This window comes from Pipistrellus hanaki (assembly GCF_964339955.1).
Source record: "Pipistrellus hanaki genome assembly, chromosome: 17".
Classification (NCBI taxonomy): Eukaryota; Metazoa; Chordata; class Mammalia; order Chiroptera; family Vespertilionidae; genus Pipistrellus; species Pipistrellus hanaki.
This window is the reverse complement of record NC_140519.1, coordinates 10,060,149-10,077,142: the sequence shown is the minus strand read 5'-3', so window position 1 is coordinate 10,077,142 and position 16,994 is coordinate 10,060,149. Positions and strand designations below refer to the sequence as shown.

At 42.9% G+C, this 16,994-nt stretch overlaps 1 protein-coding gene across 2 annotated transcripts in view; it reads right to left on the bottom strand.

The window, feature by feature from the left end:
- Nucleotides 1-16,624, bottom strand: part of TMEM65 (transmembrane protein 65) — a 39,068-nt gene extending 22,444 nt beyond the window's left edge. The window contains exons 1-2 of one of the 2 annotated variants that reach the window (XM_084864871.1): nt 15,802-16,624; nt 820-900 (exon numbers count right to left, since the gene is read on the bottom strand). In XM_084864871.1, coding sequence (XP_084720997.1) covers nt 820-900; nt 15,802-16,105 — 385 coding nt within the window. In that variant the 5' untranslated portion in view covers nt 16,106-16,624. The remainder of the gene's footprint in view (nt 1-819; nt 901-15,801) is intronic. The other variant, XM_084864872.1, reaches the window with a different exon arrangement.
- Between the last annotated feature and the right edge of the window lie 370 nt (nt 16,625-16,994).

The following is a 16,994-nucleotide window of genomic DNA, read 5'->3' as shown; positions in this document are numbered from 1 at the left end:
AGGCTGGGCTGAGGGACACCCCCCCCCCCCCGCATGAATTTTGTGCACCAGGCCTCTGGTATATTTATATTAAATAGTAATAAAAAATAAAATAGGAACAGAGATATATTTCTCTCTCTCTCTCTCTCTCTCTCTCTCTCTCTCTCTCTCTCTCTCTCTCTCTTTCTCACACACACACACACACACACACACACACACACACATACACACACACACTCAATACAATTCTCCCAGTACCACCACCACTACAAAATGCAACATAAATTAGATATCAAGCTGTATGGAGACTGAAACTTAAAAAAAAAAAAAAAAAGTTCATGAATGGCCTTAAAGTGAAATTATATAAGGCTTCCAATTTATACAAGAATATATTTTTAAAATATATTTTCTTGAAGTTCAGTTATTTAAATACACTTTCTCTTTACAATATTCTGAAGGTTTCCCTGTGCGGTCCTTTTCCCTACTCATTCTTTGCTGCTCGTTATGAGTCCCTTGCCGGGGGTTACTGCAACAATTTTTAAAATACACTATTTAAATATAACTAAATATAAGTGATTTTGTCTTTTGTTAAGGTCATAGTTTAATCCTTCAGTTAATTAAACATGCAATTATTATTCTATCATATCCACAAAATCTAGGATTAGATAATAAAAAATATTTTGCAGGTGGTCCAAAATGATGCAGAAAAAAAAATTGTAATTATAACTAAAGCATGCTATTTCAAACCAGCAAGAAGTCAAGAAGTTCTGTTAAATAGATGCTTTGCTCTCTGCAATAAACATCTAGAGAACAATCAATACGGTTAAGATTGTACTATACCAAAACTATCAGGGCCCTCTGCTGATGGTACCTTCTTCGCCGTCTTCATAATGGCTACCTCGGGTTTGGGAAATCTGCATGCTAAAAATATTTAAAGATCAAAATGTATTCAGGCGGTAAAGTAAATAAAATAAGTGTAAATAAAAAGGGTATGTGAAATTTTGAAGTGAAGCATGCTTGAATATAGGCAGTTGTCCCTTTGCACAGTTGTGTGGGACCATTAAAATGACAGTGCAAGCTGAAACTGCAAAATCGTGATAAGCAATGGAGAAAATGACAATTGTTCTGTGATCTTTAAAAAAATTTTTCCCAAACATTGAAATCTCTCTCACAAAGAAAAACAAAGTTTGGAATTATGTATGGTGGTGGATGTTGACTAGATTTATTGTAGTGATCATTTTGCAATATATACAAATATCTTGTATATCTAAAACTAATACAGTGAATGTCAACTACATCACAATAAAACATTTAAAAACTCGTCTACTGACAATTATAAAGGAAAATTTGGGAATAAGAAAACTAGTTTATTTAGTATGCCATGATTTAAACCTTAGAAACACTGAATTAAAGTGTTTTGTCATCTCTTTGTGGAGAACATGGCCCACGGCCGCTTGAACAGAGCTGGCACTGCTCACCTCCCTCACGATGGAGAGCCCGCAGCTTCTCTCTGCCCGGGGAGTTGCCACACTCTGTGAGCTGGGTTAGCTTAACATCTTATCCCGTGTATTCTCAAAGCCGTCAAATATCTCCGGGAGCTCCGTTAGGGAGAAGTTTGAACCAGAGTCACTTCCTCTGGAACATCAGCATCCTGTTCATCACAGCCTCCTCACTTACAGTCCACCATGAGAGCGCCTTCTCCGGGCTCCTCCGCTGCATGCCTGGACTGTCTGATGGCAGCAGCTCAGCAGCAGTGTCCACACCCCTCCTCCTGCTGAAGAATGCCACCGCACAGGCAGCCCTGCCCCCTGCCCCCTGCCAGGGCAGTGCACACCCAAGCGCTCAGTTTCACAGAGGGAGAGAGACTTCTTACCCAACCGAGGGGTCATCCCATCTCTAGAAGCCTCCACAGGGTCAGCTGAGGCTTCCATTTATTGGGACACTGTATTCCCCAATCAATGTCTTGCGCTAATCTCTGTCTCAGTGACTATAAGACCTTAACCTGTGACAGGGATGATACAGCTTCATGTCAGCAACATATTCTCAAGTGATTTGTGTGTGTGGGGTGGGGGGGTGGGGGGGAAGGAATAGAGGGGGAGCTTACTGTACCATACTTAAACCTTTTCTATAAAATTGAGATTGTTTCAAAACATAAGAAATAATATGAAGCAGGAAAAGCACAATTACACTAAAAAGTTCTCATTGTACACCTATAAAATCAGTATTAACAATTCATTTTTTTCTACTGTCTTTAAGGAAGCCCTTTGATAAGAAGAAAAAAAAGCTAGGATAATATTTTTTAAACCATTAAGATCTTTCTCGCACACAAACATAAATTTCTGCCAGCTCACCAAATGTGCCACATCTCACATTATCACTCTCACATCTGTTTGCCTGTTCCCTTTCACAACTCAAGCATGCCTACGTTTTTCTGTGTGACCTCGCCTCTTTCCCACCTTGAAACAGAAAGCAGAACCACCTGCTAGAACCTTGCTACTCAGGGCAGGATCCCTGGGCCTGCAACACTGAAATCTCTGGAAACCTGTTAGAAATGCAGAACCTCAGGCCCTGTCTCAAACGCACTGAAACAGAAGCTGTATTTCCATAAGATTCCCAGATGCTGTTCTATGTACTTTAAATTCTGTGACGTAAGGTTCTAGTTTCTACTGTGGGATAGAGAGAGCTACAAAAAGCACCATCACGGCCCTTACAGGGAAACTAAGTCAAACCAAGTTCAAATTCATGACTTATTTCGAACCAAACCCGTAAGAGAGCTGAAGTCACAGCGCAAACAACTTGGCCTAAATGAAGAAAGAGGCAGGCACCTGCAAGGTCAGAGGGGACAGGGGACTTTAGCACTTGCTTACTTAGGATCCATGCAACCAGACACCTAAGGTGCCACTAGAACAGTGAGGGTGCAGGGAAGGCAGAGCTTGGGCTGGGAGACATGGGAAGGCACTGGCCTACAGATGGACTGAGGGACTCCGCACTTCCTTGCATTCTTTCGCCAGAAATACAAAAAGTGATGAAAGAGAGAATCTTGAGAAAGTGTCCCATTTGGGGCAGACCTTCAGGAGGGGAAAAGCAGTCGTGTGGAAGGGACATGAAATTCTACCTGGATCCCTTTTTCAATCTCTCCTATAAGTCAAAGGCTTTAGTCTGCGAGAAGTGCAAAGATATTGTCAGGGAAGGAGACCAATCATCCAGTTTGCCAGGGACTCGCTCAGTGTCAACAGTGAAAATCCTACAGCCCAGGAAACAAATGTATCCCTGGCTCTCGGGTATTTTATGAAAAGGGGAGTTCAAATCATCTCCTTCATTTCATAAACTTCTTCCCAAAGAAAATAAAAAGATCTTAACCTGCTAAATGGCCTGCATATTTTTACAAAATGCTGCTAAAAAGGGGTATGATTTGCTTACCTGTGATATTTTATTTTTCTCTGATTAACTATAATTCTACACAGGACTGTCTGTTAAAAAAAAAAAATGAGTATACTAGCAATAAGTACAATAGTTAAAGTAAGTTTAGACTTCTGACCAATGAGGAAAGGAATAATTTCAGTAATGCTCAAGCTACCATAGTAGTACTACCCAAAGTTCCCTTTAAAGTTTTAAGAGCCAAATCCTTCCTTATTAATACGCCCTCCTCAGCTGACTACAATCTGGCTTCTTCCCAAATAGTTCTTATAAAACTACTTCTGCCAGCCCAGCTGGTGTACTCAGTGGTTGAGCGTGGACCTATGAACCAGCAGGTCAGGGTTTGATTCCCGGTCGGGGAACATACCGGGTTTGCAGGCTCGATCCCCAATGTGGGGCATGTAGGAGGCAGCTGGCCAATGAATCTTATTGTTATGTTTCTATCTCTCTCTCTCCCTCTCCATCCTTCTCTGAAATCAATAAAAATAAATTAAAAAAAATAAAAAAAACAACGCACTTCTGACAAAAACAACAGTCTCTTTCCCTTACTTGACTTAGTTAAAGCATCAGGTCAATCCACTGTCTTTCTCACTTAGCTTCTGGAGCACACATTCTTGTATTTTTCCTGTCTTTGTGGACACTCCTCAGTCTCCTTCTAGTTCCGATTCTTCCTCCTCTTTCCTTCCAATACGCATTGGTATTTGAGTTCTCTCCTGGATCTTCTTTTCCATCTAGACACAACTGTTGACACCCATACTCACATCTTCAGCCTAAACTTCCCTAAGAGTTCAGATTTGTAATATAAATACAACACACACACACCCCTAATTACTTGATATCTCCATTCACATTAACACAAGTATCTTAAACTTGACATGTCCAAACTTATGACTTTAATTTCATCCCCCCAAAATCTATTTGCCCCCAGACTGCTCCCTCACAATTATTAGGACCATCTTTTACACAATCACTAGTTAGAACCCTAAGTCCTAACTTTCTATTTTCTTTCCCTTAATTACCTGCCCCTTTCTACCCATCAGCAAGTTCCATCAGTTGACTCTTAAATAAATATCTTTTTTTTTTAATTTTTTTAATTGATTTCAGAGAAGAAATTTTGTACTCACAGTATTTTCAATGTGAGATCAGAGAGTGATAGAAACATCAATGATGAGAGGGAATCATTGATCAGCTGCCTCCTGCACGTCCCACACTGGGGATTGAACCTGCAATCCGGGCAAGTGCCTGACCAGGAATCAAACCATGATCTTCTGGTTCATGGGGTCAACGCTCAACCACTGAGCCATGCTGGCCAGGCTCAAATAAATTTCTTGAATCCACCTCCTTTTCTTCATCTCTGTGGCCACTTAGTCTAAACTACCATCACCCCAGCCTAGACTACTGTAACAGCTTCCTAAGTGATCTCTGAACTTATGCATTTGCAACCTTCAGTTAGTCCATTAGCAGCCACAGTGCTCTTTACAAACCATTATTTCACTCCAGGGCTTAACCTTAACGGCTTTCCTAAGGTTTACCCACAGAGGCCCTGACTAATCTGGCTTCTGCCTACCCACCTATCTCATTCCACACTCCACTTTGTTCATTAAATTCCACCCATAAATGCTTTCTGCCAATTCCTATGCTATGCCAAGGCCCTTCTTATCTCAGTGTCTTGGTATGTGCTTTTCCTCCTCAGAATGCTCTCCTCCCGCTGTCTGAATGGCTGGCTTCTCAAACCTTTCGTTTCAGTTCAAATATTGCCTACACAAAGGCTTTTACAGATCGCCTTATCTAAATAAGTGTCATTCTGTTTATTCTAACAGCACAGATTATATATAATGATTTAATTTATTTACTATATTACTCATATCTTTCCTCTCTCAAAAAATGTAAGTCTCATGAGAGTATTATGCCAAGTTAATTAATTCTATTTTCCTAGAGGCCCGATGCACAAAAATTTGTTCAAGAGTGGGCCTTCCTTCCCCCGCTGCCGGCCCCGGCTTCCCTCTGGCCTCAGCTTTGTCAGAAAGGATGTCTGGAATGACGTCCGGAAGATGTCCGGTCTAATTAGCATATTACCCTTTTATTATTATAGATGGTAGGGAGAGTAACAAATATTTGTTAAATAAAACTTTCACAGTTTGTAAAGCTTTCCGATTATGAATAGTATGTTAGAGATATTTTATAAAACTCAAATATCTAAAGAAAAATTAGAGTAAAGGTTAGAAACATGAGTTATGCTGTCACAAATACTAGTTTTCTGACTTTTCCAAATTCCTCCAACAAATTTATAAACTTCTATTGCACACTGATTTTACTTTGATTTTGCTTATGCAAATGCCATATTTGCTTTTGTATTGAATGTTAAAAGATAGACTAAGATATGTAACTTTTATTGAGCATTTGAAGTGTAACCTTTCTCTCCATCATGCGTTAAAAAACCCCAGCAATGAATATCCAGAAGGGTGTAATAATTAGAACAGAGTTTTAGAGTCAAACAAAGCTAAGTTAAAAACTCCACTCTGCCACACAGGTTGCAGGATCATGGGAAAACTCCTGTTTGACCTCAATTTCTTAATCTATAGAATAGAGATCATTCCATCTCCTTCCATGAGAAGTAAATAAAATAAGTACATGAAAACTCACTTAGTTCAGCATGTTTGACACATAGCAAATACTTAATAATTGCTAAGTAATTGTAATAAAGATGGTGTTAGCAGCAGCAAGAGTCATAGCTGCAGAATGTCTTCTATAAAATATAAGAACCATTTTACAATAAAAATTCAGAAATTGATTTGTGAACTACTAGGCCTTTTTTTAAAAAAAAAAAAAAAGTACGAATGTTTTAAACTCTACAATGCACTAAGTAATCTGCCCTAAAAGTCAGACAGAAAACAGAAAATATAAACTAACCCAAATAAGAAAACCATCTATATTAATAAAAGGGTAATATGCTAATTAGACCAGGGGATCTTCTGGACATCCTTCCAGACAAAGCCATCGTGGCGGGGGCTGAGGCAGAGGTGGTTAGGGTTGATCAGGCTAGGAGGGGAGGGCAGTTGGGAGTGATCAGGCCAGCGGGGAGGTGGAGGGTGGAGAGAGGACAGTTGGGGACAGGCAGGCCGGCAGGGAGGGCAGTTAAAGACGATTAGGCTGGCAATGGGGGCAGTTGGGGGTGAGAAGGCCAGCAGGGGGGACAGTTGGGGACGAACAGGTGGCAGGTAGGTTAGGGGCAATCAGGCAGGCAGGCAGGTGAATGTTAAGAGTGGATAGGGCCTAAACAGGCAGTCGAACACCCCTGAGAAGTCCCAGATTGAAGAGAGTGCAGGCTGGGCTGAGGGACACCCTCCCCACCTTGCTGTGCGGCCTCCTCCCCCCACCCCCACCCCCGTGCACAAATTTCGTGCGCTGGGCCACTAGTTCTAATATAATTTCCCTGACACTTTAAGATCCAAAAATAGTAATATCTCAGTTAATCAGGTGCTTAAAACAATGATCCTTTGAACGGCCAAAATCCAGATATTAGCAAAAGTACCCACAATATCTTCAATGTGAGATCTGAGCATCAAAGATCAATAATGTGATAGAAGCAATTGGCTAGCTGGAAGGACAAAGAAGGGTAGTGGTCTATGACCTTGAAACATATATCAGGATTAAACCCTATTGCCAAACCTAGGGGGATCAAAAACAAAATGAGAATGAGAGAAAAAGAAAAGAAAGAAAAAACACATGGAAGAGTAATAAAGAGCAGACATTAAAAATAAAAAAAAATTTAAAAAGATGCCAAGAAGCAAACCTCCTTACACAGCAGAAAAAAGTTTACCACAACCACAAGGGATGAATGAGAGTGGCGTAGAATAGTCTGCAGGCACTGAGAGGTGGGGGAGGGTTACTACATTTCACTACCACTATATGACAGAGTCTAAAGAGCCTGCCAACTGGAATGGCATGTGGTGTGATGCTAGTAATATATCTACAAATAGAAGTAGCCCCCTAAAATATTACTGTATTAAAATATAGTATATAAGAACTCTGACATCTAGCAGAAGCTAAATTGTGCTCATTATACTTTCATTTTTCAAGGCAGAGAAAAATGCAGTACTATGTTCAAATATGCTTCCAACAAAATGCTTAAGAGCTTAAGAGGAACGACATCTCATTACATGCAAAGTGCTTTGTCTAACCGAGTCGGCAAACTGCGGCTCCTTGAGTGTGGCTCTTCCACAAAATACCACAGCCTGGGCGAGTCTATTTTGAAGAAGTGGCATTAGAAGAAGTTTAAGTTTAAAATATTTGGCTCTCAAAAGAAATTTTGATCGTCGTACTGTTGATATTTGGCTCTGTGGACTAATGAGTTTGCCGACCACTGGTAGAAGATCTCTCATTTACCAGGAGTTCTGAGGTAACTAAGTTGTTACATTTTAACATTGAACTTCTTGTTTCTAATGTGGTTGTTTTCATTATCTTTAGGCAGACATAAACCTATGAGTCAAACAGAAGGGAAGGAAGAGTCCTATAAACCTACATACTAATTAATTCAACTGACTTGAAAAAAATGCTAATAAATTTTTCACTCAGGGATTGGTCTTTATTTGTTCCAGTGAGCTTTACACTGACGTGCCAAAGAAAACCAGTAAAAAGTGTGGTTATGCAAACTCATCACTATTTTTAGAAAAACTGAAACTATTAATGATTCAATATCAGATATTGAATCATCCCCAACATTTCAAAACAACCACTGTCTTTAGTTGCAACTGACCTTCTGGATGCCCCTGTAAGTACCCTGTTTCCCCGAAAATAAGACAGTGTCTTATATTAATTTTTTATCCCAAAGTTACGCTAGGTCTTATTTTCAGGGGATGTCTTATCTTTCCATGCACTAGGTCTTATTTTCGGGGAGACACGGTAGCAGACTTTATATTATTTTAATTTTCCTATCCACAAATTTGTTTATAAAAACTTGCTTGTCGTGATTGCTTAAGATGAACAACACCAAATTAATTACTAGAGAATCAAACACTCTAGCAGTGTTCAACTTACCTGAAGCCATATTTTCTAAGTACCAACCCGTGTTTCCCCGAAAATAAGACATCCTCCAAAAATAAGACCTAGCGCATGGAAAGATGAGACATCCCCTGAAAATAAGACCTAGTGCAACTTTGGGAGAAAAAAATTAATATAAGACACTGTCTTATTTTCAGGGAAACAGGGTAATAGTCAGAATTTAGTCAAGAACTTAGAAATTAAGAGACATCGCAATCAAGGAAAACAGTTTTCACAAAGCTCATTTATTTGATAGAGAGATGAGGTGTTTGATAGGGAGGTAAGGAGTTACTCTTCTGACCTTATCCAGAGACAAATAAATGTAAAATAAAGCACTGAGCTAGAAGCAAAGACAATACACTGATAACAGCAAGTATCCATGTATGATAGAAGAGGAGAGATAAGGCAGAGGATTGAAGCAGCAGCAGCTTACAGCATTTCCTACAAAACAATGGCTCTTGACCAGGACAATTTTGCTACCCTCCTTTTCTTCCCCCCACCCCACACCTTCTCCACGGGACATTCGGCAATGTTTGGAAACATTTCTGGTTGCCAGAATTGGGGTGAGGTGGGTACAGGGTGCTCTGTCATCTAGGGGGTAGAGGATAGGACACTGCTAAAATCCGCTGTGGAGGACAGCCCCACAACAAGGAAGCATCCAGCCCAAAATGTCATAGTGCCAACGCTGAGGAATCCTTATATGGAGGAAGGAGTCCCACGTAGCTCAATATATAAAAGAAATCACTGCACTAGCACTCGGCATAACTAATGCTCAAATTTCTTTCTTTTTTTTTTTTTAATATTGAGATGAATGAGATTTTTATTATTATTTTATTGATTTTTTTACAGAGAGGAAGAGAGAGGGATAGAGAGTTAGAAACATCGATGAGCAGGAATCATCAACCAGCTGCCTCTTGCACACCCCCTACTGGGGATGTGCCCGCAACCAAGGTACATGCCCTTGACTAGAATCGAACCTGGGACCTTTCAGTCTGCAGACCAACCTCTATCCACTGAGCCAAACTGGTTTCGGCTCAAATTTCTTAAAATAAACAAAAACCAAATATGTTAATGGTATGTGTTAATAGAGAAAATGTCATACAAGATTTCCAACAGAAATTATTCTTTTTCTAAATGCACCGATAGAAAGTAATAAATTACGACTATTAAGCATGGCCATCTACATGGAATACCTCTTCCAAATTCCCCTTCCCGTGAATCCAGACTGGTCTGAGTGGCTTGCTCAAACAGCAGGGACTTCCAAAGCTAGGTCATAACAAGTCGGATGGAAGGCTGAATAGTGTCCATACCCGATCCTCCAACTTTTGAATATGTTACCTTGTACGGCAAAGGAGATTTTGCAGATGTGAATAATTAGGATTTCGAGAGAATGAGATTATCCGGGGCCTAAATGTGATCTCCGGGGTCACTATGATGTGATCTCGGGGGTCACAAGACAAGGTCAATGAAGGAGATGACATAAAAATCAAAAACAGAGATCAGAGCGATGTGGACAGGAGCCAAGGAATGGCAAACGCTGGAAGAGAGACAAGAGCGAGCTTCTCCTATGGAGTCTTTAGGACAGACGCTGGCTGATGCTCTTATGAGCCCCTTCAGTCTCATTTTGGACTTCAAACCCCCAGAATGCTAAGAAAATAAACTTGTATTATTTTAAGCCACTAAATTTGTGGTAATCTGTTATCGCAGCAATATGAAACCAATACAAAGTCTCAAAGTTTCTATCTAGCTTTCTTGGAACCTTTTCTCTGGGGCTATGGTCTGTCACCAGCTGTCACAGCATGCTGAGTCTGACATGCTGCTGAGGTCACGTGCCCCTGTTCTGGCCAATTGTTGCGGTGGGGCCCATCCTGCCATCTCCACCAACATGCCAAACGTGAGCGGGACCATCTTGGACTCTGTAATCAGCCCCTCTCCAGCTGAGGTCTACGGAGTGACCTCTATAGATACCACACGAACCAGGTGAATTATCCAGCTCAGCCCTGATTATACTCCTGATCCACAAAAATCAAAAGATGTAATAGAGGTGGTTGTTGTTTTAAATCACATGTAACTCCGGACATCAAGTACCAGTCAGTGATGACTGAAGACTGTTAAATAACATATACCCACTTATAACGGAAAAAAATCTTATTTGTGTTATCTGTTCTTTACTGGCAGTAATTCCTAGTAATAGAGGCCATTCCAACATGCCCAATAACTCTAAAGTATTCAGAATTAAGCTTGTTGGAATATACTGATATATTAGGTTCTTTCCATATTAATAAAATAAGTGATTGTGACAAAGCTTTGTTTTAACTTATCTAGGCCCAAGATATAGAAGCTCTCAAGTTTCTTAGATATCTCTCACTCCTCCTGACTCCATTCACACTTCACATCCTCATCCTGGCTCTTCTCTTCTTGCTATGTCTAGTTGGGGCTACTTCCCTTGTTCCTCTGATACTATTTCAGTGGAGGCACTGAAATATCTTTATTCGAGCATCTTAATTTAGAGTATGAAATGCTTTCCTTACCCTCGTTCTCATTCTCTTTCAGCAAAAGCTGAAATTATCTCCAATTCAGCCCAGAAGTTACTAGCTTAACAGAGTGGCTATTTTTCCCCATAATCCTGAACAATAGGCTGAGAAAAATGGAGATTCTCTCTTTAAGAGTCCAAGATCCCTTCTGGGTCACAGCAAAATCTTGTTTTTAAGTATTCTAGATATCCACTTTAATATGAAAAATCTTGTTTTTAAGTATTCTAGATATCCACTTTAATATCAGCTTTTTATCTTGCAGCCTTTCATGTGACAAAGGCCCTTCTACTATCTGGCAAGTTCTCAAAACGAAGCTCCTCACCTTCTTAAGTAATCACAGAAGATGAGGAACTACATTAAGCATACTTTAGAATTATATGGTATGCTTATGTGGATGCAGATAAATGGTAAAAAGAAAACTTAAATGTACACAATTACCACTTAATATGATGAAAAAAATGCAAGCTAATTAAGATTTAACGTTGAAAGCCCGCTTGGCGCAGCGGTTGAGTGTCGACCTAAGAACCAGGAGGTCAGAGCTTGATTCTCGTCAGGACACGTGACCAGGTTGCGGGCTCCATCCCCAGTGTGGGGCGTGCAGGAGGCAGCCCATCAATGATTCTCTCACCACTGATATTTCTCTCTCTCCCTCACTCTTCCTCCCTGAAATCAATAAAAAAATATTTTTTTTAAAAAAAGATCTAACATTGATAGAAAAACTGCTCTGTTCCCTGCAATATATCTCTTGTGATATGTCAAAAGAATCTCATTTTTAAAGTACTTAAGTACATGTTTAACAAAAATATTCCCGAGGAGGCTCCTTTTATTTTTTCAAATCAAATCTTTTGCTGTGCCTTCCCCAAAGCCAGCTCTCACCCCTATGTAAGTCTCCAGCAAACATTAATTACAGCACCTTAAGTGTGGAAGGCAGCCTCTCAGATGCCTCCCAATGGCTTCCGCCTCCCGGCTTTACACCCTGTACAGTGCCCTGGTCCAAAAGAGATGGACTCTCTCTTCTAAGACTGGATAATAAGAGACGGTGGCTTCCAACTTAGACTGTGTCATCACTCGTCCTGGAGGGAGCCAACTGCCACGCCTTGAGAACACTCAGGTGGCCGTGGGGTGGCCCGCCGGCAGGAAATTGAGACTTCAGCCTACCGCTGAGTGAATGAGCCTTTTGGGGAATGGATCTCCAAACCCCAGTCAAGATGTCCAACGATGCAGCCTCAGCTGAAAGCTTGATTACAACTTTATGAGAGACCTGAGTCAGAAACATCTCCCTAAGCTGCTCCGGGATTCCTGAGGCTGTGAGACAATGCCTGTTTGTTGTAAGCCATTATATTTAGGGGTGTTTGTGATCCAGCAGGGTACAACTAATACAACGAGCAATGCCACTGCCCATCCTTCAAAAACCAAATTGCTGTACATTCGGCCCATAGTATCTGCAGGTTCTACATCTGGGGATTCAACCAATCAAATTTTAAAAATAATCGGGTGGGGAGGGGGGTAGGGAGTTACAGTTGCTGTCTTGTACAAAGTAGTTAGGCCTAGGATGGTTGCGTCTGTACTGAACATGTACAGACTTTTTTCCCCCTTGTAATTATTCCCTAAACAATAGAGTATTCTATAACAACTATTAACACAGCATTTACATTGCATAAGAAGTAATCTAGAGAGGATCTGAAGTTCACAGGGATAATGTGCATAGATCATATGCAAATAATATGCCATTTTATAGAGGGGACTTGAGTATCCACAGATTTTGGTATCCATGAGGGTCCTGAAATCAGTTTTTAAAAATAATTATAAATAGAAATTGTAATTGCAAAAAGTGGGAGACAAATTTGTTTGAAAATCTTGTCTAAAATTAAAGGCAACTGTAATGATGTCAGCTTGCCAGCCCAACTTTTAAAAAAAAACAAAAAACAATGAACTATGTACTACCTGAGGATATGAACTGTTTCTGGAAAAAGACCAGGTTAAGCAGGTAAACTGAGAACACAATAACAACTTTTTTTAAACTGAGGAGGAAATCAGTTTGTAATGTAAAAACCTCAGTATCCTAAGTAGCTATGATAAGACATCCCACAAAGTGGGGGTTATCTATTATAAATCAATTATATGAACCTAATGCTTTATCTTGTCACAGACCATATCACTTGCCTACTGATAAACTCATAAGGAAGATAAGGGCAAAAGTACCAAATTTCAGCAGTAGATTCCACTGACATATCAAAGCATGGATGATTTTTTTCTTGTAATGTTTCCACACCAAATCCAAAACATGTCATACCATCATACAAGAAACCTTCCCAGAAACACATAAGATTCCCTACAATAAGAAAACGCCCTTTTAACAGGAATTTATTTCATTAGAAAATCCACTAAGTATACACACACACTCTTAATACGTGAATCGTATATTGAAAAAGCAACAATAAAAGAAAAACAGGAACTTTTTGTTTGTCTGGAAAAAGAAATGTTGGTTTCAGCAATGTAATGAGCTATATTCATTTGCAACATAATAATGAATAAGGTAATTTATTAGTAACGATTCGATTACAGTTATCTCCATAGTAACTATATGTATTGATATTGAAAACAACAAAGAACATTAAAACCGTCTTAAAAATGAAACCAGTAGCATCACTTAAATGTCGTTTGAGTCAAAGAGCAATAATTTAGTCATCAACATTGGCAAAAATAGTTTACTTAAACTTTAAAGTTCTTTAGCTTATAAATAGGGGATAAGCATTCTTTCTCATATAACGTACATACTTATTAAGTATAATTGATCTAACTAATCTCCATTTACTGAAGTTTACAGGTCCTTTCCAGCATACATTAAACTATGTTAAACTTCAAAATACTATCTTCATTGTAAAATGCAGCATAACTATTGCAATGTGCAATAGGTATGAAGTAAAATTTACCCAGGACATGCTTTTTCAAGAATTGTCATAAAATTATATTAATAGGGCCCTTCAATCTTGTAACAATGGTAATATAGCATTTCCAAGCTATTACTTAGTCAGGTCAAATGTGTGTTCAAATAGTCTTGCCCATAGAGAACTTCAGCATGTGAGTGTCTATTGTATCAAGGAGCTCATTTTCAGAACTGAACATTTTAAAACCACATACTGAGTACACACATAGCTTACAAAATATGCTAGCATTTGATTATGATTTAATATAGCGTGATTACACATTAAGAAAATTAATTGATTGCAATGCGACATTTTTCCTGTAAAAGTACTGTAGGTGGACACTGTCTTGAATCACCCAATAGTATAAATTGGTCCACAATTCCCTGAATTTAGTTGGGAGGAAGGGGAGTGGTTAAAAGATACAATTAAGCCAAAAGGTCACAGTTAGATTCCCAGTCAGGGCATATGCAGGGTTGCAGGCTCGATCCCTAGCATGGGGTATGCAGGAGGCAGCTATCAATGATTCTCTTACCACTGATGTTTCTGTCTCTCTCTCCTTCTCCCTTCCTCTCTGAAATCAATATATATATATATATATATATATATATATATATATATATATATATATTAAAAAGACACAACTAATAAGTGTTTGAAGTAGTATAGGTAAGTCACATAGAGGTAGATAAATCTTTCCTCCATTCCTGTGCATAGGCCAAAGAAACACCTTCAAGTGCTTGTGGCAAATCAAATACCATCTTCCAAAGCAATATGTCTTAAACTTAAGGAATCAACAGAATGGTTATGTACCTACCAACGTTGTGTGTGTGTGTGTGTGTGTGTGTGTGTAAACTTTTAATGTTCAAACACATCAGCATCTAATATAAAATAGTAGCAATGTATTTTGTCTATAGTACCATATTTAAATGGCAAATATCTTAAGACGGAATTATTTTATCTTTTGCTCCTTCCATCCCTTTGATTTTATGAATTGTTAGCTTTTACAGCTGGACTCAAATTCTGACCTACCAAGCATGCTTCACTGATTGCAAAAGTATCCTATTTTACCACGTTGGCTTAAAAATAGCTTTGCTTTCACCATTGCAGATTACTTTTGAGCAGAAGTCTGCTTTTTCTTGTAGAGCCACAGATTCTCAGGGAAAAAATACCTTCTTGTTTACTTCATTCTTTCAACCTCTGGGGAAACAACAAAAGCTGGAGCTTAACTCGCGAAGCACTGAATTTAACGTGGGCTTGCAAGTATGTTTCTGCCCTTGCTGGCTGGATCCATTCTTTCCATTTCCCGGGGAAATATTCCCTTCCGCTGCTCAAAGCAATAATATGATCAGATGTGCGTGCAAACAAGCAGCCGAGAGCACCTCCGCCTTAGGAAGCAACACCCCTTCTTATGGGCCCCCAGACATCTTCGTTCCAAGGCCATTCAGGAAAAGTTTCTTCCTCTCGCGTTCGCAGCGCTTGAGGGGGAAGCAGGCATGCCACCTGCGCGGCTGCTGGTTCACACAAAAGCATCGTGTGACAAGGGGGCTGAGAGGGGGCGGGAGGGCACACAGCAAATCAAAACAAAATCAAAACAGGATCGGCTGGCCGTTAGGGGTGAAGCTCGGGCTTCTGAGCCTGGGGAGGAACCAGCCAGCCCAGCGTTGGCCCCGGCTGCCCGGCTAAATCGGCTCCGGTCCCACTTGCCCCCGGGGACACTCAAGAGGCGGAAAGTTCCCCCCACCCCGGCGTCCCAGGCGCCCGGCCAGGCCGGCGAGGGGGGCCGGCGGGTGGGGCGGCGGCGATGGCTGGGGTCCCAGGCGGAGGGGGCGGGGCTCACGGGGCAGGCGGGGCTCTCGGGGGAGGGCGCCGGCCCCCAGGGTCACCCCCCGCTCCATCCCCTGTACCTTGGGCGATGGCGATGGACTCGAAGCGGTGCAGCTCCTTGAGCAGGCAGCTCCTCTCGGTGGAGTGCAGGCTGTAGATGAAGTCGCGCGCGCCCTGCGCCGTGTTGAGCGCCTCCATGGGCTCCTTGGGGTGGGTGCCCAGCGCCCGGCGGCCGCCGGGGGAGCCTCCGGGGAAGGCGATCGCCAGCAGCCCCCGCCCGCAGCCGCACCAGGACGGCAGGCGGGGCGCGGCGGCGGCGGCGGCCGGGCCCGGCCTCAGGCTGCGCGCCGTCCGGCTCCGCAGCAGCGGCAGCAGCCGGGACATGGCGGGCTGGGGCGCGGGGACCCCCGCGGCGGCAGTCCGGGAGGGCGGCGATCTCGGGCGAGGCCGAGGCTAGAAAGAGCTGCGCTCCGCCGACCCCGCCCCGATGTCCTCCAGATGGGCAGCCGAGGCGCCGGGCACCATGCACTCCCCGGGCCCGCACGGCTCCCCGCGTCCTCTGCCGTCCCCGGCCCCTTCCAAAGGGCCCGCGGCGGCTCCGGCCCCTCTGAGGAGACAAACTTTGTGCGAGGCGATCGGGCTGGGAGGGGGGCCGGCGGGCGGGCGGGGCGGGCGGGCGCCTCCCGCGCGGAGCTGGAGCGGCGCGGGCAGGCGGGCGGGCTCGGCGGCGGCGTTTGTGTCAGTCGCTCTGCCAGTCCAGGGGGATGAGTCAGCCGCGCGCCGCCCTCCTCCAGCGCCGCCCTCCGCTCCCGCCGGCTTTCCGAGCGCTCGCTCCCACCCCGATCGCTCTCCGCGCCCTCGGAGCGGCCGCGCTGTCAGGCCGCAGCCGCCGCCGCCAGTACCTCTAGCGGTGGTTTAAGGGGTAACAGGGCGGGGCCACGGCGGGGGCGGAGCCTCTGCAGGGGCGGGGTCACGGTAGGGGCGGGGCCTAGACAGGGGGCGGGGCAGAAAGAACGGGGCGGCGCATGCGTAGTCCTCTGCCTCGCGGGCCGCGCGCACTCGGGTGTGGGGCGCGTGCACCGGCGTGTGCACCCCCTCCCTCTGGCGCGTGGAAATGGAGGCACAGCGGGCGCGCCCCCCGTTGTGCTGGCGTCCGTCACCGTCAAGTCCGGGGATGGAAATAGCGAAGAGGAGGAGCTTTGAACTCCTCGCCCGGCCGGCCGGGTAGTGCAGCTGTCACCGGGCCCGCCTTAGCGCCGAGCCTAAATCCGAG